Genomic DNA, 23648 nt, shown 5'->3' on the forward strand with positions numbered 1-23648 from the left:
GAGAGTGGTTAGAAAGGAAGGTAGACTCATAAAAGACACCTCACTGAGATGCTGTGTCTCTCCATAGCCCTCATGCAGTTACACACGCAGGTACTTAGCCAAACTATGACAGTGCCACTTTTTCAGTGCGACCCTACACCGGTTCTTTATCCATTTCTAAAAGCACCAAAAATAAACATATTGGGACTACAGTAAACATATAAGCGTATCAGCGCAGCAGAGAGCAGTACATCTGACAAGCAGTGTCCCAGTACCTGAGCTCCTGCTGGGCAGCGGTGGTATCCAGAGTGTCCTCCAGCTCAGTCTTCAGAGCCTCCAGCTCCTCACTGAGGTCCCTCTTGACTTTCTCCGCCTTGTTCCTGGACACCTTCTCTGACTCCAGGTCCTCCTGCAGCTCTGACAGCTGGGCCTGCAGCTCCCGCACAGCTTTTAGAGCGTTGTTCTTCTGGGCCGCCTCGTCATCACCCCTGGTACACACGCACACACAACAAACCAATCAATTCCAAAATCAATTCCAAACAGCAACATAGAAATCGTTAGATTAGCTGGCTAATGCCAGGATACATTCCATTTAAATTAAGAGGTGAGAAATCATGTTAACTGTGGGGAGTTCATCTGAGCAGTGCTTTTATAGTACCAGAGATGTCCAAATGTTAGGATCATTTTGGGTAAAACTATGGTACACAAAACTGGTACATGAAATCACTGCAGATTCTCTAAAATCCCCCAAAATTGCTGATCATTTCAAAATCATACAGGCCCTAGCAAGTGAGACTGCAGCGTGGTGACAAAATCCCAGTGAACACAGGGTGGCAGTGTGATCGACCTTACAGCGGGTGAGCTCATGGAGGACCTGTGGGTGTTAGTCAGCCTGCCGTGTTTGTTGTGTATGTCTGAGCAGTGAGTTTCTTGACCGTGTCTGTCTGTGCCTTTCTCTGTCAGTAGAAATACCATTGCGAGCGAGGCCATAGTGAGATTGAATATGTGTTGTTGCTGGCAGTTAGGCTAGATTAAACTATTATTATTATTATGGATTCCGACACATACTCACTCTAACATATCCAACCCTGGATTGTTAATTAGACTCATTCTGTCATTTCTTGTTTTGATTATTCATTATTTGTGTATGTGTATTGTATTTGAGAGACATTCTACTGTACTGTTGGAGCTAGTAACAAAAGCATTTCACTGCACCTGCTATAACACCTGCAAATCTGTGTACCGACCAATAGACTTTGATTTGACTCCTGAGCCCTGCCTGCATTCCTTAAGACATTCCTGCTTTAGAGCTTCTGAAGAGGCCTGTCCCATTGCCAGGACCAAATAATGACTCCATGTTCAATTAGGTATTACACTGATGAAGCCATGGATAGCAATATAGCTACTAATGAGTCATTATAGTCAAATAGCAACTGTCTAGACTATGGTAATTCAATAGCCCTACAATTATAAACAGTCATAAAATTCCAACTGAAATACTGTAGCCTAAGTAACGGTTTAATCAACTAGCCTATGACCATGTGATGATTTCAGAAGGTCATTTAGGGGATACTGTTTTCACTACAGTCTACACCTGAATTCACTACAGTCTACACCTGAATTCACTACAGTCTACACCTGAATTCACTACAGTCTACACCTGAATTCACTACAGTCTACACCTGAATTCACTACAGTCTACACCTGAATTCACTACAGTCACCACCTGAATTAGCTACAGTCACCACCTGAATTCGCCACATCTAAATGATTGGACTTCCCCTTCATGCCAATGACCTCTGTTGCAGCCAGAGGAGGAGCTCATTAGTATGTGGTCTCAGTTTCCCTAATCAAAAGGGACTTAATAGAACGTGACACCAAATGCGTTGCTCATGAATATTCTCCACTAAATTAGGTCTGAATTGGCTTTGGATTACAAAGAATGTTAAATGAACAATCAAGCTAAATTGAGGTAATGCTTGGATGCAAGTTGACACTCATCTTCCAAGAGACAGGTCTTTTTCGAGCCATATCTGGTAATGTTTTCCTTGAGTCCAGCAGCCCTATTCAGAAGCTATTAAAAATAAACGTATGTGAAGTACAAACAGATTCCGTGACCAATTCCCTTTGAGGTGTGAGACGATCCGTCATGGCTGCCATGCCCAAGCTGAGATTCCTTTTCCTTTCCGTTGGAAAATGCAGTGAGAGACTTGGATGGAGCACATCATCAATCTCTATCAATCTGCCTCAGTGTGCGTGTGTGTTAAATGACTCTAGTGAGGGTGATAGCCAGCATACCAGCACGCACTGCACTAAGGAAGGCATTAGTTTAGTTTAAAGTGAACCGATGCCACTGAACAACTAAGCAGCTGGACTGTGTGGCTGCAATTAATATTTAGGTCAAAGCCAACATGAGGGTATGTGCCCATATGAAAAAATACTATAGTATAATATGGTTAAATAATATTGTATTCACTGTAGTTTTTTGCAGACTTTACTGTAGTGGAACTAGTAACATAAAAATGTTGCTGCACCTGCTATAACACCTGCAAATCTGTGTATATACCATAGTCATTACTGTAGGTTTTTTGTGGAGTGTAGTACTTTTGTGAACATGACTATAGTATTTTGTGGTCTGTAGTATACTGTAGTATTTACTATAGTATTCTATAGTATACTATAACATTCTATAGTAAGTACTAAACATGATTACTGTATATGTATATTACATGTATACTAGTGTGTAATATAGTATTCTACAGTATACTACACAATTCTATACTAAGTTCTACACACAATCGAGGGATTCTACAGTGTGTAATATAGTATTCTATAATATACTACACAATTCTATAGTAAATACTGTAGTATTCTATAGTAAACTGTGGTATTTTTTTAATGTATGTGTGTGTGTGTGTGTGTGTGCGCGCCCGCTGGGTCTCAACTGCTTGGGCCCTGTAGAGTGGACTGTTGCTATGGGGACAGGCGATGGAAGTGGGAGTATATGTGTGGGTGCACATTTAGCCGGTATGGTTTACTGGACCACAGTGGTGGCCGGGCAGGTCGGGCCGGTTGCCATAGGAACAGGCAACATGCACGGTACATACAGGCTTGCATGGTGGGCAAAGCTTATCTAGTCATCATCTATTCCCCTTATTGATCCAGGTAGCGTTCACATGGTACATCCTCCATTTCATTCGATTTCACCGTTTCAAAATATTTTCTCTTGTATGGTGCAAACTGAACACAACCCATGAACGTTCCTGAGAATTCATTTTGGGGCTGGAGGGGGAGTATCTCACCTGGACAGAGCGGCCTGTAGCTCCTCCTCCTTCTTGGCCAGCTGGATCTTGAGCTCCTCTATCTGGGCCTGCAGCTCAGCTATCTGGTCCTGGAGGTCCGTGGTCTCAGCGTCTAGCTTCCTCTTGGCCTTCTCCAGCTCCTGGCGAGTCTTCTCCTCCTTCTTCAGGCGCTCTGTTGACACACACACACACACACACACACACACACACACACACACACACACACACACACACACACACACACACACACACACACACACACACACACACACACACACAAGGTGGTGGAAAATAGATGTAGGCCCGGTACTCAAATAGTATCCACTCCAACATTCCACTTAAGCAGTAGTAACCAGATTCTTCCGCTTGGTAAACCATTAAGTCATTGTGGTGTCCGAACTGAAATGGAATTCCTATGCATACACAGAATCACACTACCAGAGAAGTCTTTAATCTTATCCAGTCTGTAGTCTTATCTTAATGTTATTATATGCAGTTGAACGTCTGCCATGTTGAGGGAGTTCCACAACTAGTCTTTCCTGGATTTCTTGCATCATCAAAAGGCTTTGGAGAAGAATGCCTGACAGGAAGGACCTTGGACCTTCTCCTCCAATCAAGGCAGAGAAAGAGAGCAAGGAAGAAAGAGAGCAAGGAAGAAAGAGAGCAAGGAATCGAGGAGACCAATCGAGGAAAAGCCACAGTGAAGCCTTTACCTTCCAGGTCGACCATCATCACCTCCTGCTTGTTCTTGACCTTGCCCAGGTTCTTGGCCTTCTCCTCCTCCTCCGTCAGCTGGGAGGTCATCTCGGCCACACGGTCGTCCAGCAACTTCTTCTCCTGTTGGGTGGAGAGAGGAGAGGAGAGATGTTTTCTACAACAGGGATCTGCAATGTGTGGCTTCAGAGCCGCATGTGGTTCTTTAGCGTCCCTTTCATGGCATCTTCTAATAAATAATTTGTATCAGATTAAGATAATCTTAAACATCTCTACTATCCCCTGTACCCTTCAGGGCTCTATACAAGTCTAATCCCTAATTTATGTTTTCCGCTTCAATCAAACGCACAGGGTTCCGCATTCAGTGTTGGTGCGGACAGGAGGGGACATTCTATAATGCCTATTCTGGTTTTATTTGAGAGGACCTAGCAGATGGTTGGACGATGTGGAAGCAGAATGTATAAATTAGTCTTAAGTGTGCCCTCTTCTCTGACCTTGAGGAACTTGGAGTTCTGGTCCTCCAGCAGTAGAATGTCCTCCTCCATCTTCTTGATCTTGGCCTCGGCTGTCACCTTCTCCAGCTGAAGCTTCTGCCTGGCTGCCTCCTCTTCATCTAACTGCTCCTCTAGATCCTATGGATAGACAATGGACATACGTTCAACCAACAGAGACACTCAGTATCTTCAGCGCAAGGATATGTATTGCAATGCTGAGTTACCAATAGTAACAGTAAAGTTAGTAATAGTAAAGTTACCAATAGTTTTAGTCAGAATGAATTCCATCTAAACCAACATTAACTCATCAACTGATTTTTTTTTTGTTGTGTGTGTGTGTGTGCGTGCGTGCGTGTCCATGCTGCATCCATATGTGCATATATGGGTCTCTCTCTCTGACCTGGATGTGGGACTGCATCTTCTTCTTCTCGTTCTGCATGCTCTGGTTCCTCTCCTCTTCCTCCTCCACTCTGGACTCCAGGTCGTGGAGGATCTCCTCCAGCTCCCGCTTCTTAGCGGCCAGGCGGGCCCTCATCTCCTCCGCCTCGGCAAACAGCTCCGTCTCCGCCTGCAACTGCTCTGCAAGGATATTCTTCTCCTCTAGGAGCTGTGGGGGACACAGAAGATAGAGAGCAAAGTTTACCTACGCTTCTTTTCTAGATGTTATTCGATTAGAATGTCGAAAGGTCAAATCTCCTCAAGTCTACAAAAAAGGTGCTCTCTAGAACCAAAAAGGGTTCTTTGGCTGTCCCCATAGGAGAACCCTTTGAAGAACCCCTTTTGGTTCAAGGTAGAACCCTTTTGGGTTCCATGTAGAACCCTTTCCACTAGAGGTCGACTGATTTTTCAACGCCGATTATTGGAGGACCAAAAACCGCCGATACCAATTACCGGACGATTTTTATATATATATTTGGAATAATGACAATTACAACAATACTGACTGAACACTTTTATTTTAATTTAATATAATACATCAATAAAAATCGATTTAGTCTCAAATAAATAATGAAACATGTTCAATTTGGTTAAATAGTGCAAAAACACAGTGTTGGAGAAGAAAGTAAAAGTGCAATATGTGCCATGTAAAAAAGCTAACGTTTAAGTTCCTTGCTCAGAACATGAGAACATATGAAAGAAAGCTGGTGGTTCCTTTTAACATGAGTCTTCAATATTCCCAGTTAAGAAGTTTTAGGTTTTAGTTATTATTATAGGAATTATAGGACTATTTTTCTCTATACCATTTGTATTTCATATACTTTATAGGCACTATAGTATTGCCAGCCTAATCTTGGGAGTTGATAGGCTTGAAGTCATAAACAGCGCTGTGCTTCAAGCATTGCGAAGAGCTGCTGGCAAATGCAGGAAAGTGCTGTTTGAATGAATGCTTACGAGCCTGCTGCTGCCTACCACCGCTCAGTCAGACTGCTCTATCAAATATCAAATCATAGACTTAATTATAATATAATAAACACACAGAAATACGAGCCTTAGGTCATTAATATGGTCAAATCCGGAAACTATAATTTCTAAAAACAAAATGTTTATTCTTTCAGTGAAATACGGAACCGTTCGGTATTTTATCTAACGGGTGGCATCCTTAAGTCTAAATATTCCTGTTACATTGCACAACCTTCAATGTTATGTCATAATAATGTAAAATTCTGGCAAATTAATTACAGTCTTTGTTAGGAAGAAATGGTCTTCACACAGTTCGCAACGAGCCAGGCGGCCCAAACTGCTGCATATACCCTGACTCTGCTTGCACAGAACGCAAGAAAAGTGACATAATTTCCCTAGTTAATAATGCCTGCTAACATTAATTTATTTTAACTTGCAGGTTTAAAAATATATACTTGTGTATTGATTTTAAGAAAGGCATTGATGTTTATGGTTAGGTACATTGGAGTAATGACAATGCTTTTTTGATTGATTGTTTTTTATAAAATAAGTTTAATGCTAGCTAGCAACTTACCTTGGCTCCTTGCTGCACTAGCGTAACAGGTAGTCAGCCTGCCACGCAGTCTCCTCGTGGAGTGCAATGTAATCGGCGCCCAAAAATGCCGATTACCGATTGTTATGAAAACTTGAAATCGGCCCCAATTAATCGGACATGGAACCCAAAATAGTTATACTTGGAACCAAAAATGGTTCTCCTATGGGGACAACAGCAGAACCCTTTTAAGAGTGTACTACTCAACTTTCAAACCCAGTGGCCGAACTAGTACTACACAGCATGAACTATGGAAGCCAACTACATTAACAATGGCTGGAGTAAGTTCACATGTTGTTTTATCTTCGGCAGTGCATACTTCAGAAGAATAGCTAAATTGAGATGTAGAACCATGGTAAGGGGATCAGGTAGAGCTCCAGGTAGTAACTCACCTGTTGGTGTTTCCTCTCCATCTCCACCAGCTCTCCCTCCACCTTGCTCTGTCTCTCCTTCACCTTGACCAGCTCATCGTCTTTGGCCTGCATCTCCTCCTCCTGCCGGGTCACCTGGAGCAGAGGTTTCACCTGGAAGGGAAAAAGGAGGAGGGTCCCATCAAGGTCAGGGGAGGGAGGAAAGGAAGAAGGGAATAGGATAAGGTGTAGAGAAATGGTCATATGCATCCTGTTAACAGAGTGTGTAGATGTGGTCTCACGGCACGCTCCATCAGTAAAACCCCCACTCACCTTGGTGAAGAGTCTCCACCACTGCCAGTGGCGCAGCTTGAGGTAAGCAGCACAGTTCCTCTGGAGGACCTTCAGAGCACTCAGCTGTTGCTGCTTCTTAGCAAACGCCCTGAGGAGAGACATAATTAAGAGACTGATATCACATACAGCTTTACTTTAGCTACTTAACTTGGCCACAACTGTATCCCAAAACATAACACATACAGTATCATTTTGACTTTATACAGTTTTAGCAACTTCATAACTTATCTGTACTTATGCCCCATTTTTGTGAGTTGCATTGAAATCAAAGGGCATGAACATGCCTCAGTAATGAGGTGGACATTTAAACCTACTTGACTGAGTGATAGGGGAGAGACAGTGGGGCTGCTGAGTCATGGTACTTACTATGTAAAGTGATTTGAAGTCTGGAAGTCTGGAAAGTCTGGCTATATAAATATGAATTAAGTTATGAATCAATAATTAATCCTAATGACTCACTTGCGTGCCAGGTAGCCGCGGCAGACAGACTGGAAGTAGATGATGATGTCAGTGATCTTCAGGTCTCTCTCCTCCTCCAGGTGGGCCAGGACTCCGGTCCTGAAGAAGATCTTACTCTGGCCGATACGGAACAGGTTGGGGTCCAGTTCCAACGCTCGGATCTGTTACAATACACAGGAGAAAATGAGAAAAGTCAGCATGCAAATCAGATATTTTTTGTTTGTTATTTGTATAATTTTAAACAGGCTGGTGCATTGACACAACTCATATTTTCATGAGTTTCAACACTTTTGCTCATTGTGTTAGTTAATTAATAGATAACATTGGAAGCCCTTACCATCCTCTCGCAGGCCTGTTTCCCGTCCATGAAGCCCTTGGGTATGGCATTAGGGGTCAGGATCTCGTACCTCAGATAAATAGAGAGGTTTTAGGAGTTAACACACGGGCATATACCCAGAGATCACTGTAAGTGAGGGCAGTCTAGTCTGCTCACAGTGAAGACAAAGAACACAAGCACAATAGTTATGTGTTCTGTTTCCGTGGTTACCTCTGTCTGAACTCCTGGAAGACGATGCGGTTGGGGAAGCCCTGTCTGCAGATACGGATTCCCTCCAGAACTCCATTACACCTCAGCTGGTCCAGAACCAGATGGGGCTCCAGCTTACCAGCCTGACAGTGATGAAGTGAAGTGTTATAAATAAATAATAAAAACTGGTACAGGTGTACAAGCAAAGACTATTACCTATTAACCTTGTGTCTACAGAAGGTCTAGCAATATATACTCAGAGAAAACCCTGAAGTTAAGAGATCAATTCAAGTCTCGCCCCTTCTGTGGGCTTTAGTATAGAACAGGTGGCCTGGTATAGTTAGACTGACATGTAAAGTATGACAGGATATACTACTCACCTTCTTCTCGTGGTTGGGGATAATACAGCGGACAAAGTTGGGGTTGGTGTTCCTCAAGGTGGCCATGAGCTTGGTGAGGGACTCCTTGTAGAGCTGGCCCACCGTGCGGAACATGCCCTTCTTGGTCTTGTAGGTGGCTCCGAACGTCGTCTCCGCCATGCCCGCTACCTGGTCCAAGCCCACGATGCGGTCCACTGGCGAGGAGAGAGAGTGAAGGAAAGGGGTTAGAAGAGGGGGGGGTCGGACTTGGAGACAGACAGACAGACAGACAGACAGACAGACAAACAGACAGACAGACAGACAGACAGACAGACAGACAGACAGACAGACAGACAGGCATGCAGACAGACAGACAGGCATGCAGACAGACAGAGGAAGCTGGGAGTAGCAGCAGCCAGCAGCAATGTGTGTCAGCTGAAGGTGTAGACAGATGAGGACCTCTAGGTAGCCTCTGTGGATTTGTGGGGACGGGACAAGGACAGGGCTAGAGGATCACCTAAAACTGTAGCCCCGGACAAGCACAACTGATTCAACACGCCAAGTAATCATCAAGCCCTCGATGAGTTGAATCAGGCATTTTTATCCGGGGCTACAACAACGATGTGTGCTGTTGGGGGTACTGGAAGACCGGAGTTGGGAACCACTGCTATACAGTATACATGCTTGGTTCCAGGGTCTGTGTTCATAAATGTTCTTCAGGCTAGGTACAGCTGATGAAGGGTGGGATGGTTGCTAGCGGTAAAAACAGGTCTTCTTCAGCACTATGTTCCCACACTACTCCTTTCAGCAGTCATTCAAAGTGACAACCTTTTAGGATAACTACAAATTAAAGGCCTATTCTTTGGTATGAACTAAAGGCATTTCACAGCCTGGGACCTTTCCTACACATTGTCTTTTTTTCATCATATTAGCATAATCTGACAGTCAGTCACACAGGGCCATTTCATACCCGTAACTTCAGATTCACAACATGCCTCGTTTCATTTTGGTGTGTCATTATTTCTGGGCTGGCGTGTTGACAAGCGTCATATTTCCAACACGTGGCATAAAACAGTTTTGATACGAGGCATGCTGATGAATTAACCATTGTTTATCCAAGTGTCCATACAGGTAATTCATCAAAATCAAACCTCCAACTGTGTTATTAGGCTTCTAGGGTTTTCAGGCAAACAGAACTCCAGGAATGTCCTACAAAGTTCCAGACTTTCAGTTTTTAGTCTGTAGATATTGTACCACTGTCACACCTGCTGTGTATCAACGTCTATAGTACTGTAGAATCGGGCCAAGAGAAATGCCAAATACTACATGTGGTTCCAATTCTCTACTACTTTGAAAAAATAAAAGGGGGAAATGAATGCCATTAATCTTTCGTCAGTCAAGCCTCAATTCTTTAATTCCCTTTACGCTTAAATATATGCCTTGGAAAGGGAATAAAACCCAGAAAGGAGAATAGGCTTTGGTTCGGAATACTGAATAACCAGTGCTCTTAACCTTTCCACCATACTGTAAGGAAGCGGTCAAAATGTACACTATTGTTGCCCTGAGGAAAATGGGGGAGGGGCATGCTTTTTCAATTTCAGTCAGGGGGAGGGTTTACATTTTTTTTGATTTAGTCCAGGGGAGGGTCTTGTCATTTGGAATTGATTCAATGTCATACACTCATAGAAAAAAGGTTGCTATCTAACCCTTTGAAGAACCCTTTTTGGTTCCAGGCAGAACCCTTTTGAGTTCAATGTAGAACCCTTTACACAGAGGGTTCTACAAGGAACCCAAAAGAGTTCTACCTGGAACCAAAAAGGGTTCTACCTGGAACCAAAAAGGTTTATTCTATGGGGACAGTCGAAGAACACTTTTTTCTAAGAGTGTATTGCTCAGTGTTCGAGAATGAGTTGCTTATTATATCTGGATGTGTGCCTGATGATGCCCCTCATCCCTGATTCTCTGCTGGGCGCGCAATATCAAGTGCCACTACTGTAGTCTCAATAAAATGATCCATAGACTATAGGCCTAGGCTATATGAAGAGCACGCTTGGAAAAGCACAGGGCAACATCATATTTCAAAGAAAATGTACTTCCTTCCTAAGTTTTTGCGCTGCTGGGATGGTGTAAAAATAGGCTACACTCTCAATCAATCAATCAATCAAATTGATTTATAAAGCCCTTTTTACGTCAGCAGATGTCACAAAATGCTTATACAGACACCCAGCCTAAAACCCCAAACAGCAAGTAATGCAGATGTAGAAGTACGATGGCTAGGAAAAACTCCCTAGAAAGGCAGGAACCGTGGAAGAAACCTAGAAAGGAACCAGGGGTGGCCAGTCCTCTTCTGGCTATGCTGTGTGGAGATTATAAAAGTACATGGCCATTAAGGCCAGATTGTTCTTCAAAATGTTCAAATGTTCATAGATGACCAGCAGGGTCATATAATAATAGTGGTTAAAGAGGGTGCAACAGGTCAGCACCTCAGGTGTAAATGTCAGTTAGCTTTTCATAGCCGAGCATTCTTAGGTCGTGACAGCAGGTGCGATAGAGTGAGAGAGAGCGAGGGAGAGTTGAATTACACATTGCAATTGATAGGCTGTCCCAATCATGAGCCCTGCTCTTGTTGATGTAGGCCTATAGTCTTTTGTGCAGCCTAACCAATGGTTGTGCTGTGTAAGGTGGCACTTCAGGAAGCAAGTCAAAGGCTTTGTCCCCAAAATGCTATATTTGTGTGTGCGCTGACCAGCCCTACTGATGTCCTGTTCAATTTGAGAGGAAGAGCGTGAAGATGAGAATGAGGACCGGAGGTAAGCTTGCTACTGCTATAATTGATTTTAATAAAAAAACAATGTTTCGTTGCCCATAATGAAGCTATTTATCAGAGTTACTGACCTCACAATAAGCCTTTTTCAAGTAATTTACATAGCTTACATTACAAAGAAGTGTCAGCTGTGGAGATTGACAGCGCATGGGTGCTGAAATGCTAATTCAAGAAGGCCTAATTAATTTAAACGATCTTCATTTTAATTTGACTTTAGGCTACTAACAACAAGAGGGCTTTGTGTTGGAGCCTTTTTCTTCCTATTCAAGATATAAGAATTAGGCCTACCTGTTTGACAGATGAAATTATAGTCTATTATCCACAGACTGTCAGCCAAGTCCTTCAGTCACCATGCACTCCTTAAATATCTGTGTCAGTGAAGAGCTTAGTGTATTAAGTTAAAAACCAGGGCTCGAATTGATGTGGCTTTTGTTAAAGAAAATGGCTAAAAGCATACGCCTACCCCTTGCTAGCTTAATATTTTCCTTAAAAAAAACACATTAACAAAAACAGATTATATAAAGTGATCTATAACGCAATGTTTGTGCTAGAAACAAGTTGTAAAACGCGGGGGAAAGACGTGAGTACGATGCATATGGGATATCTTTGGTTTGTCTCTATGACATTCAGAGGCAACCACCTATAGGAGATTTAAAAAATGGACTTCGCTTGGGAAGTAATGTGTGATTCTGTCACTATTGTTGGATTCTAGCTTGAAATATACTTAGTCATGTTACCAGACTAGAACTTCTTGATTACTGTATATGTACAAAAACATTTATATGTTGGGGTCAATGGAGGGTGGACAGGAACTAAGTGTATGGAAAGTTACTGACTGAGACAAGAGTGCAGAAAGTGTACATTCTGTCAAACATGTTATTGTTACATCTCATGGCTCCTAAGGAGGGAGGCAAAGGGCAACTGGTTTCAGTCACTGATAAGGTAGGATAGTCGTGGGTTAGGGAGGAGCGAGGAATTCGGCCCGAGATCAGGTCAGATGACGTGAGAAGGAACAGTCCAATCCCACACACATACACTGCCATACCCACGAAGATTCCAGCATCAGGCAGGGCCATGACTAAACCAGTGAGAGGAGCCAATTCAGTTCCTGACTAGCAACAGAGGTGTAGTGGCTGTCAATATGTGCAAGGAGTTGACTCTGCCTTGTAGGAGGGTATAAATATATGTGCTTATATAAACATGTCTTTGTCTTTGCAGCTGTATGACCCAGTGGGTGAATAAACTTGGTTTGAGCTTGAACAGTTGGCGTTGTCGGCAGGATTCACCACGATTTACAGTCGAACTAAAGAGTCCGAATCAGTGAAACAGGAGCCGGCACCAAAAACAAGGTAGACACAGTTCCTACACCTGTTACAACTCATTCTGACATCTTGGGGAGATGAGAGTCATAGGCTGAATGAATTATAGGACACGGACCTAGAAAGCCTACGTTTATTCAGTAGTCCCATCGTGTTACGACCAGTCGTAAAATATTGGGGGAGGGTAGGTTCCGTATGGATAGGTCCCAAGTGGGGGTGTTCCTCTGCAAGATCCATAAAAATATAGGGTTACGGGTAGGTTCCGTACGAATAGGTCCCGAGTGGAGCTAGTTCCCTGCAAGTTCCGTGGGTGACACTACAGTGTAGGGTAGGTTCCATGTAGGATAAGTCTCTAGTGGGGGGTGTTCCCCTGCAAGATCCGTAAGTGGGAAGAAAGTCCCAGCCGCAGTGGCCGTAGAGTGTGTGTGTATGGATAACGTGTCATGCTTGAGTACTAGTACGGTATGGTAGGTTGTAGAGAAGTAGTCCATGGAGAAGGACAAAGAGGAATGTGGATGGTGATAGAAGGTTGCCTATAAGTTCTGGAGGAGAGCCTCATTCACGGTTAGAAAAGCAAAAAGATATTCAAATGTTTTTTAACATGATTTGTGTGTATAAGCAATAGCAATAAGGAGAATGTTTGGTTTATGCCCTATTGGGGCGGGGAACCGTGACAGATTGTGCGGAAATAGGAAGATAACTGTGAATAATTTTGGTTGTGTGTGTTGTCAACAACAAGGATATATGAAGCGTGACACCTGTCTGTATAAGACATTAGGTCTCCCCTATTCTCAAGTAGTAAATTGGCAGACACTTCAGTAATGGATCTAATAGAAAGTAGGTTCCGTGACCAAATGATTAGGTACCTATACCGTAATTACTCTCCGGAAAGTGGACTAAATTGCTCTGAAAAGCCTGTATTATTGTTTGTTGTATTTTCTTCATGGTATAATCATGACATAATTTGAATTGAACAAAACAATAATAAAGGCTTTTCAGACCAATTCAGTCTAAGTAGGCAGTATCTTATGCTAGCAGGAGTAGAGCATTACTGAAAGGTATTGCCATCCATTAGCCTAATGACTACTATACTAGTACTGAGACATTGGAGACGACCAACAATGACATGCAGCCTAGAAGCGACGGGAGACTCTGTATGGAGGTAGTCTACGACATGCTGCACTGCTAAGCCATGGATCTACATCAGCATGTCATAACATAAAACGTTATCTATCTATATGAGCAACACGATGCTGCGCTGGTAAGCCATGGATCTACATCAGCATGTACCAACATAAAACGTCATCTATCTCTATGGACAACACGATGCTGCGCTGGTAAGCCATGGATCTACATCAGCATGTACCAACATAAAACGTCATCTATCTCTATGGACAACACGATGCTGCGCTGGTAAGCCATGGATCTACATCAGCATGTACCAACATAAAACGTCATCTATCTCTATGGACAACACGATGCTGCGCTGGTAAGCATGGAACCTTCTACAGCTACAGTCATTACATTCACCTGGAGGCTCATCAAGACTAGTGACATTGTTCTGTATCTCTACGATACAGAGAGACAGGGGGATAAAAACACCTGACAGAAGAGAAAATGAAAACAGAAAAAGGTTGAAAACATAAACAGAGGTTAGAAGGCTGAAGTCCGACTGATTACTATTGGTACCATGTTAGCTAAATAAGCAGCAAACATTGTACATTGACAATCCCTAAAACAAATAGGCCTAAATTATGATGAATTAACCAATCTAACAAATAATAACTGTTAATCACCAAGCCAGTGCTAACACATTCCTTGTCTATTAACCATGTGGACAGGACAGGGGCCATAACTTACCATCTTTCCAGAGCTCGGCCACAAACTTGTCAGTGGACTGGTTGAGCAGCGAGGCCACGTTGTCATTCAGGGGGTCCATGTTCTTCATCAGCCACTCATCTGCCTTGTAGTCCACCTGGGGAAGGGGGAGAAGGTCAGAACCATCCAGGCCTAGAGAGATATAAGCAATAATAGCCCTTCAGGGATGAATAAAGTTTATTGAATTGAACTGTCGGAGAGTGGTGATATACAACAAAATGACCGTTGAGGTTCCAAATTCATTTCACTAGGGGTGACATAAGACTCCAAATCATTCCAGGAAAGTGTGTTTAAAGACGACGTCGACATAATATTGAACAGATGTGGTTACGGTGTACCGCAGGACTGCCTGTATTGGAAAGGGCCCGGTTCTCTATTGTGCAACACTGACTGGACGCTAGAGAAACTAGCCAAACCTCCTCCCACGTATCTGATACATAAAACCAGGATGATACTCCTGCGGAATTTGAATACCATAGAAGAGAAGTTGTGCGTCAAGAGCGATACAGCAGCCAGAGGTTGATGGGAACAGGATAGGGGCTAGTAACGGAACAGACAATGCCTCAGGACACATTATAACGGTGGCTTTCCAAAAGGACCTGGTGTGCCTCCAAGAACACAACAAACCAAAGGCTCTGGGGTCTACAAGTAGTGCAGATGACGTAAACCAAAGTAACTTGTAAGTGGATACATAAAAATAGCCCCAAACATTGCCTCAGCGGAAAAATCGGTCTATTATACATCCCAGTGCATTGTAAATGTTTAATCTTTGACTCGAGGAATGCGGCAGAGCCATACGTTTTTAAAGGGATAGTTTTCTGGATTTTTACACCAATCTTTGGGTTACAAATAAAAACCAAGCTATCCCTTAAACTATCCTCCACCACCTATGTGTAATCTCACCGGTCCGTACCTTGCCAGCGTAGTGGATGATGCAGAAGTCAGCCTTGTCCTTTAGCTGTCTGGGCTTCTGGAACTTGGAGTGGGTGCCCTGCTCCTGGACCAGCTTGTCGATGAACGTCTTGTCTGTGGCCTTGGGGAACCAGCACTCCTCATCCAACAGAGCCAGCACACCAGGAGGGTTCGCCTGCAGGATGACAGCACACAGGGCCATGTTCAATAGCACACCAGGAAAAAAAGTGAATCAACGGAAAACTAATTGTTTTAGTTTACTTTGTTCCTTACTGATTCATTCTGTTTCAAAATGTTAGCTGCTCATTGAACATGACCCAAGTATTGACAACAGCACAACACCACAGGAGGACACACTCACTAAACGGATACTGACCGGCCTCTCGATGAGGTCGATACAGGGCTGCAGGTCCAGGCCGAAGTCGATGAAACTCCACTCGATGCCCTCTCTCTGGTACTCTTCCTGCTCCAGGACGAACATGGTGTGGTTGAACAGCTGCTGAAGCTTCTCGTTGGTGTAGTTGATGCACAGCTGCTCAAATGAGTTCAGCTACAGGAGAAAGGCATATAAATTGATTTGATCTTTTCAGAAACTCAAGGAACTTTGTCTCAAAAGTGAAGAAAGCAGTAAGATGGATTATTTCTTAATTCATCCCTAGGGGGAAATTGATTTGTAAGGAGTTTCAGATATGTAAAATCAACAAGACTACATTATTTCGTTTATGAAACACCAATGAATACCACTTCTAAGATGTCTTCAGCTCAAACTGGCACCTACTGCTTTTTACAGTTTACAAAACAATAACTGCAGCTGATTGAGTTTTGTTTGCTATGATTAAATTGATCCCAGGGATCGTGATTTATTTTCCTGTTCTTTTGGCTCAACATTACAACGCTGCAGCCAAGGCTCTTAGTGGGGGAATAAACAGCTGCCACAAACCAGAAGGGAAACAGACAGGTTGGAATTTCAGCACTAGATTTAGTGATCTTCAGATATTGAGTGTTCTAATCGACAAGGTTCATGTCAGCAATGTCTGAACCGTCTGAACTCGCCTCTTGTTGAACAAGCCTCGCATGATAAGTATTGTCTATCAAGTGATAGATCAATTAATGACCTTGGTGTGAATGATATAAAACTAAATGAGGACGACACCCAAGAGTCATTTTTAGAAGTGCTGCGATTCCCATAACTGACCCTGAGGAGGGAATGGGTTCAAAGTGCAATTGGTACACAGGATAAATGATCAGCTGTTTCCCAAAAATGTCAATCAGACCATTTCCCCACATAAAAATGTCCTTAGATCATTCATATGACCAGTTCCATAGACAGGATGAACCAAACCAAGTCCCCTCTCTCTTCTCTAGCTGTTTTCTCTGTATCTGGAAGAGATGGAGGGACCTAGTGGAGGCCTTATTTGCCATGTATTTACAGTTTTTCTCAATTGCTAAAACACAATTTCTGAAACCTTGCTCCATTTCCTGAAAACAGTAAACACAAAACCTCATCTTCAAGCACTATTTACATAACCTCTGACTCCTCTTGCAAAATTAAACATTCACCTCAAAACAGTTTTACCTGTGTTCAAAATCAAACACTGCTCTCAAATCATAAACAAAGTGATCAAAATGATATACACTCTCAAGCAGTCAGTAAACAATACACCGAAAAATAGAAAACACATTGTTCAAAACATACAATTCTCAGGGAGAAGTACATTTTTAATCTAAAAAAATATTCATATTTTTCCGTCATTGTCTTTTGATGAACGAAAACATGTTCTATCATAGTAGCTCAAAATTGATCAGAAATTACTACTCTGCTTTGCTCTTTGCAATTTTGTTTTTCCTCCTCCTTGTACCCCTATTTTTACAGTACTGTACCCTGCATCTCACAAACTTGTCCTTTGTCTCTGTGATACTACAATTCCTGCAACCAGTCAAAATCTATTGAGCAGTCAGTACTGTTAATAAATGGAAAGCACAATGTTCAGGGCCATACAATTTGTCCATTGTACAGTATACAGTCTACAATGCACTGTACTACAGTATCCATTCTCAGACTCTCAGATTCTCCTTCCCACCTTCAACAACCTGTTTGCTCTCTGAACTGGCTTATATTGGTTGTGTCACATCATTTGAAACCGGTTAAATCAATTTCGAGTGGTTGTGTTCAATCAATGACATGTGTTCTCTATTTGTATTTGATTGTTGCCACTTGTGTTTACCAGTATGGATGACATGTGCATTAGAATGCAGAATGTGTTTTGAGAATGAGAATGTGTTTTGCTGAAAAGTCTAAGTGAGATCTGCAAATTGTGTTTTACCATGTGAAATGGTTTAAGGTATTGACAACAGACTGCATAATTAGCTAAATGAGTCCAGGCAACTGAGAACTTTGTTCAGCCAATGGGTTTTAGTGTTTTAGCAATTGAGAAAAACTGTAAGTACCTGTTGAGGCCTACGCATTTAAGTACCTGGAAGATCTCAAAGCCAGCGATGTCCAGGATGCCGATGAAGGAGGCCCCCTGGCGTTTGGTACGGTCCAGGGCCTTGTTGATGCGGTGGACCAGCCAGCGGAACAGACGCTCGTATGTGGCCTTGGCCAGAGCCTCCACTGCAAAGTCAGCCTAGAGAGAGAGATGTGGGGGAGAGGTAGAGAGGTAGAGAGAGAGAGAGAGAGAGAGAGAGAGAGAGAAAGAAATATGCATTGCTTATTAGATTGTCTTTCAGTGGTATGACTTGGCAAGTAAGTCTGCCATTCTCAGCCTTGGGGTCTCACTAGCCGTGAGACCTCTCTGTTGTTATAAATCTAACACAGAGGTGGACAGGAACCACACCCCACAGTACTAACATTATCCTGATGCAGAGTCAGCAGTACAGTAAGTCCATAGAGGGGTGATGAGTGAAGCAAGGAAAGCTTCTGCGGCGTAGCATTTGTGTTTTACCTGTTCTTTGGTCTGGGCCTTCTGGACGTAGTCTCGTCCCACCTTGATCCTTGGAGACAGGATGGCCCGGGTGAACTCCATCACGTTCAGCCCCAACAGGTGGCACAACTTCTGGGCCGCTGGTAGAGGAGAGGAGGAAGAGGGAGATAAACGAGTGAGTGAAAAAAGGGAAAAAAGTAATAACATTAAATGTTCGTTCTCAAGATGTGATTACAGGCAACACAAATAACCTTACAATACTCAAATTTTCCTTACATAAACTCAAAGCAGTAGCAGGGAATGAAGTAGCAACATTTGAGGAGTTAAACGTTATTGGGATATGATTATATATATATATATATATATAGAGACCCGATGGATAACCCTATAATCCTCAAATTCCCATAAACCCCAGTGAGTGGGAAAACACAGTAAAAACCATATACTTTCCATCAGTGGGACCACCGCTTGAGACCACCAGAAAATACATACCACTGGCAGCAGGCCACAGCTCCACATGGTCGGTAGCTAAGAATTACATTCTCCCCCTTCTGCCAGAAGTTGCTCACATTTGACCGTTAATGGTAAAGAATAATAAGTATGAACTGAACTGAGTGACTGCCTCCCCCTGCCAGTCCAGTAACTCTAAGGTATGCCTGGAGCAGACCTGGATCCAAATACTATTTGAAATATTTCAATTACTTTGAGCAGTTGCTCTAGTCTGTCTGGAGTGTCAGGTGAATGGGGTTTGCACTTTTGGGACTTTTGTATTGGTTCCATTGCAAAAGACAAGCTCAACCAACCACAGGTTAAGTATTTTAAATAACTTAAAATAGTACTTGAACCCAGGTCTGGACTAGAGCTCAAGGTAGGGAGGGGGTAGTTAAACATACAGCTGTTTAGAACACCCGTGGGTTAACAACACAGACTCGATTTAAGACGTGTCAAAGCGGCTTTTATGATATTTGTCTTTTGGAACTGGGAAGATGTTTGAATTTTAAATATTTGTCAAGGCGGGAGCTTCTGGAGAGGTAAGAATGATAAATCTGTATCATTTCCAGGGGTAGAGTTGCCAGCACAGAGCCTGCTAAAAACATCTGCTTCTGCCCTAGATCTGTTTTCCACATTTGGTAATAAGTGTCTGGGCCACGGCATTGACACTCACTGATACCCTCTCCTCTTGAAATGCCAAGAATGCAGCAGTAACGCACAGGGTTGAGGCAAAGTCTTCATTTGTTTTTCCTTCTAAGTAAAGTAGGGGAGTAAATCTGAATAATTCTGTTGTTTGAAGGTGGGTGACAGGGCCAGGAGAGATGGGAAGTTTAAATCGTTAGAGCTCTGACGTCTGACTCAGGCTGGTTAGCACAGGTCTGGGAGGAAGATGAGGAAGAGGAAGATAAGGTCTGAACGTGAGAATGTGAGGAGCAGACAGGTGTAACGGGGGTGTGAATGGAGTTATGTGTGCCGGGGGCAGAGCGGGTCAATGTCAGCTACCTGTGTTCTCAGGCATAGAGGCCTGGTCTGAGTTCCTCTCCTTCTTGAAGACGATGTTCCCAAACTGAAGCACGGAGGAGACCACCTTCAGCATGGCTGCAAGAACAGAGAACGTTATCATAAACTTATCATGAAAGCCACACACTGCTCTGTGTTTGTTGGAATACATGGAACTGTTATGAACATGTAAAGTTATAATAATTACTGTAAAGCTGTAAAGTGTTGATGTAAAAAGGGCTTTAAAAAGTTGACAGACAGACAGACAGTCAGTCAGACAGATGAGAGTGAGGAGGGTGGTACCCAGGATCTCGTCGTGGGAGAAGCTCATGATGTGCATGGCCTCCATGGTCTCCTGGAAGTTGTCTTTGTCCTGCTGACCAGGGACGGTAATGTTGCCGTTGGACAGGAAGCGGTAGCTGTTGAAGCCCTCCAGGAGCAGGTCCGCTACACAGAGGAAAAGGAAATTATGTCGAGATAGCTGCTCCGAGGTCACAAAGGACAAAAGGCAAACATGCATTTTTGACAGTCTAGGTAGGTAGTGAACGACACAGAGTCTGAGTGTGTTTCAAGACACCTAGAGAAACAATGTTCTGCATGAGGGTGACTATTCTTTACAGAGGCCATACGGGTCCGGGTTGTTGAAGTTATGCTGATGATACATATCAGACTACTTACACCTGAGATGTTCTCCCGCCCCACACAGCAGCTGGTAGAAGATGTGGAAGGTGCGCTCGTCTTTGGCTTGGCGAACAGCTCTTGATTTCTCCAGTAGATCTGTCCCATCACAGTCAAGGAAGGGCAGCCTTTATACAGTAAAGAAAGATATTAATCCCCTAGAGTAGATTTATGCGGATCTAATTAGCATAATACAACAATCCCCATCAAAATCTGTCAGTTTATGTAAATGATTAATATATCATAGCTTGCATGGAACATTTAAGCTAGCTGTTTGGAAGGATACAAGTTTCGATGTTGGCCCCGACGATGTATCCGGTGACATCAAAGTTGATCCGGATGAACTTTCCCTTGAGGGAGAGAGAAACGGAGGGTGAAAAAAGCAGACAAACCATTTCCCTGCATCCACGTCTCCCTCAACCAGGTCTCACACTGTGCTGCAAGGCCTTCCCTTTTCTCCCTCTGAGTCTTAATTCACAATAAGGCTACATTTGATTAGTCTGGTCCCAGAACTGTATGTGCTTTAGTCAACTACTATAGTCAGATGAGTTGGCACATACACAGATCTGAGACCAGTCCAGGCCATTGTATTTTATCCTCATTTGGCCACATTCCTATTGGTCTCTACTGTCCTGTGGTCTGGATTAGACTACATTCATCTTGGTCTCTACATTCCTGGGGTCTGGATTAGACTACATTCATCTTGGTCTCTACTGTCCTGGGGTCTGGATTAGACTACATTCATCTTGGTCTCTACTGTCCTGGGGTCTGGATTAGACTACATTCATCTTGGTCTCTACATTCCTGGGGTCTGGATTAGACTACATTCATCTTGGTCTCTACATTCCTGGGGTCTGGATTAGACTACATTCATCTTGGTCTCTACTGTCCTGGGGTCTGGATTAGACTACATTCATCTTGGTCTCTACATTCCTGGGGTCTGGATTAGACTACATTCATCTTGGTCTCTACATTCCTGGGGTCTGGATTAGACTACATTCATCTTGGTCTCTACTGTCCTGGGGTCTGGATTAGACTACATTAATCTTGGTCTCTAGTCTGGATTAGACTACATTCATCTTAGTCTCTACTGTCCTGTGGTCTGGATTAGACTACATTCATCTTGGTCTCTACTGTCCTGTGGTCTGGATTAGACTACCCCTGTGCATGAGGCAGTGATTTGACTGTGCTGAACAGAACAACCCTCTCTAATCTTAACTGGATCCAGAATCAAAGCAGTCATTAATGCTTAGCAGAAATGTTTGTCCTGCTGGAATGTTCCTGTGTAATAATAGGAAGATAATAAATTCCTCTCCATTGATTTATCTTCCTTATCATCAAAAGATTCCAGGAAGTTTTGGAAAACTCCATCGGGTTAATACTATATAATAATATATAATAATAATAATTCTGTATACTTCTGGCCCTTCTTTGGAGACTGTGTTAACAACCCTCCAGGCAAGCTTCAATGCCATACAACTCTCCTTCCGTGGCCTCCAATTGCTCTTAAATACAAGTCAAACTAAATGCATGCTCTTCAACCGATCGCTACCTGCACCTGCCCGCCTGTCCAACATCACTACTCTGGACGGCTCTGACTTAGAATACGTGGACAACTACAAATACTTAGGTGTTTGGTTAGACTGTAAACTCTCCTTCTAGACCCATATCAAACATCTCCAATCCAAAGTTAAATCTAGATTTGGCTTCCTATTTCGCAACAAAGCATCCTTCATTCATGCTGCCAAACATACCCTTGTAAAACTGACTATACTACCAATCCTCGACTTCGGCGATGTCATTTACAAAATAGCCTCCAATACCCTACTCAACAAATTGGATGCAGTCTATCACAGTGCAATCCGTTTTGTCACCAAAGCCCCATATACTACCCACCATTGCGACCTGTACGCTCTCGTTGGCTGGCCCTCGCTTCATACTCGTCGCCAAACCCACTGGCTCCATGTCATCTACAAGACCCTGCTAGGTAAAGTCCCCCCTTATCTCAGCTCGCTGGTCACCATAGCATCTCCCACCTGTAGCACACGCTCCAGCAGGTATACCTCTCTAGTCACCCCCAAAACCAATTATTTATTTGGCCGCCTCTCCTTCCAGTTCTCTGCTGCCAATGACTGGAACGAACTACAAAAATCTCTGAAACTGGAAACACTTATCTCCCTCACTAGCTTTAAGCACCAACTGTCAGAGAAGCTCACAGATTACTGCACCTGTACATACATAGCCCACCTATAATTTAGCCCAAACAACTACCTCTTTCCCTACTGTATTTATTTTATTTATTTATTTGTTTTGCTCCTTTGCACTCCATTATTTTTATTTCTACTTTGCACATTCTTCCATTGCAAAGTTACCATTCCAGTGTTTTACTTGCTATATTGTATTTACTTTGCCACCATGGCCTTTTTTTGCCTTTACCTCCCTTATCTCACCTCATTTGCTCACATCGTATATAGACTTTTTTATACTGTATTATTGACTGTATGTTTGTTTTACTCCATGTGTAACTCTGTGTCGTTGTATGTGTCGAACTGCTTTGCTTTATCTTCGCCAGGTCGCAATTGTAAATGAGAACTTGTTCTCAACTTGCCTACCTGGTTAAATAAAGGTGAAATAAATAAAAATAAAAATTTAAATACAACAAACACACATGCCAGCTAAATCTGTCTCAAGTGCCAGTTGTTAGAGCAAGAGATAGTGAGTGAGATGGCATGAGTAGCTTGAGGAACATACATTATAAACATAGGGAAGACTTCAAATGACGCTCGATACTGTCTCGCAAATGGCATTCTTTTGGGGAAATATGTATACATTCTTTACTTACGAATCGTGACGAGTTGTCATTCTTCACTGTCTTGGCGTTGCCGAAGGACTCGAGGATGGGGTTGGCCTGTAAGAGTTGACGTTCCAATTCACCCTGAAAAAGAGGAGAGATGTTACAGCAAAGCACTGGGTCCAAGCACATATGCCCCCTTCCCCCAACTAAACCTTTTACAAATAACAAGCACATATGCCCCCTTCCCCCAACTAAACCTTTTACAAATAACAAGCACAAAAACTTTTTGGCCCAGGAG

General features: G+C 43.0%; 1 protein-coding gene across 2 annotated transcripts in view; it reads right to left on the bottom strand.

Moving 5' to 3' along the window:
- The window catches only part of LOC139424547 (myosin-10-like), a 93729-nt gene that overhangs the window by 19019 nt on the left and 51062 nt on the right, over positions 1–23648 (bottom strand). Inside the window, exons 7-28 of one of the 2 annotated variants that reach the window (XM_071176499.1) lie at positions 23399–23491; positions 20843–20906; positions 20557–20655; positions 20182–20325; positions 19882–19977; positions 18409–18527; positions 17938–18090; positions 15840–16013; positions 15465–15638; positions 14534–14648; positions 14204–14275; positions 8552–8745; positions 8193–8314; positions 7983–8052; positions 7646–7806; positions 7166–7274; positions 6875–7006; positions 4890–5096; positions 4490–4627; positions 3995–4118; positions 3282–3453; positions 255–467 (exon numbers count right to left, since the gene is read on the bottom strand). In XM_071176499.1, coding sequence (XP_071032600.1) covers positions 255–467; positions 3282–3453; positions 3995–4118; positions 4490–4627; positions 4890–5096; positions 6875–7006; positions 7166–7274; positions 7646–7806; positions 7983–8052; positions 8193–8314; positions 8552–8745; positions 14204–14275; positions 14534–14648; positions 15465–15638; positions 15840–16013; positions 17938–18090; positions 18409–18527; positions 19882–19977; positions 20182–20325; positions 20557–20655; positions 20843–20906; positions 23399–23491 — 2945 coding nt within the window. The remainder of the gene's footprint in view (positions 1–254; positions 468–3281; positions 3454–3994; positions 4119–4489; positions 4628–4889; positions 5097–6874; positions 7007–7165; positions 7275–7645; positions 7807–7982; positions 8053–8192; positions 8315–8551; positions 8746–14203; positions 14276–14533; positions 14649–15464; positions 15639–15839; positions 16014–17937; positions 18091–18408; positions 18528–19881; positions 19978–20181; positions 20326–20556; positions 20656–20842; positions 20907–23398; positions 23492–23648) is intronic. The other variant, XM_071176498.1, reaches the window with a different exon arrangement.

The sequence above is a fragment of the Oncorhynchus clarkii genome, chromosome 13 (assembly GCF_045791955.1).
Source record: "Oncorhynchus clarkii lewisi isolate Uvic-CL-2024 chromosome 13, UVic_Ocla_1.0, whole genome shotgun sequence".
Taxonomy (NCBI): Eukaryota; Metazoa; Chordata; class Actinopteri; order Salmoniformes; family Salmonidae; genus Oncorhynchus; species Oncorhynchus clarkii.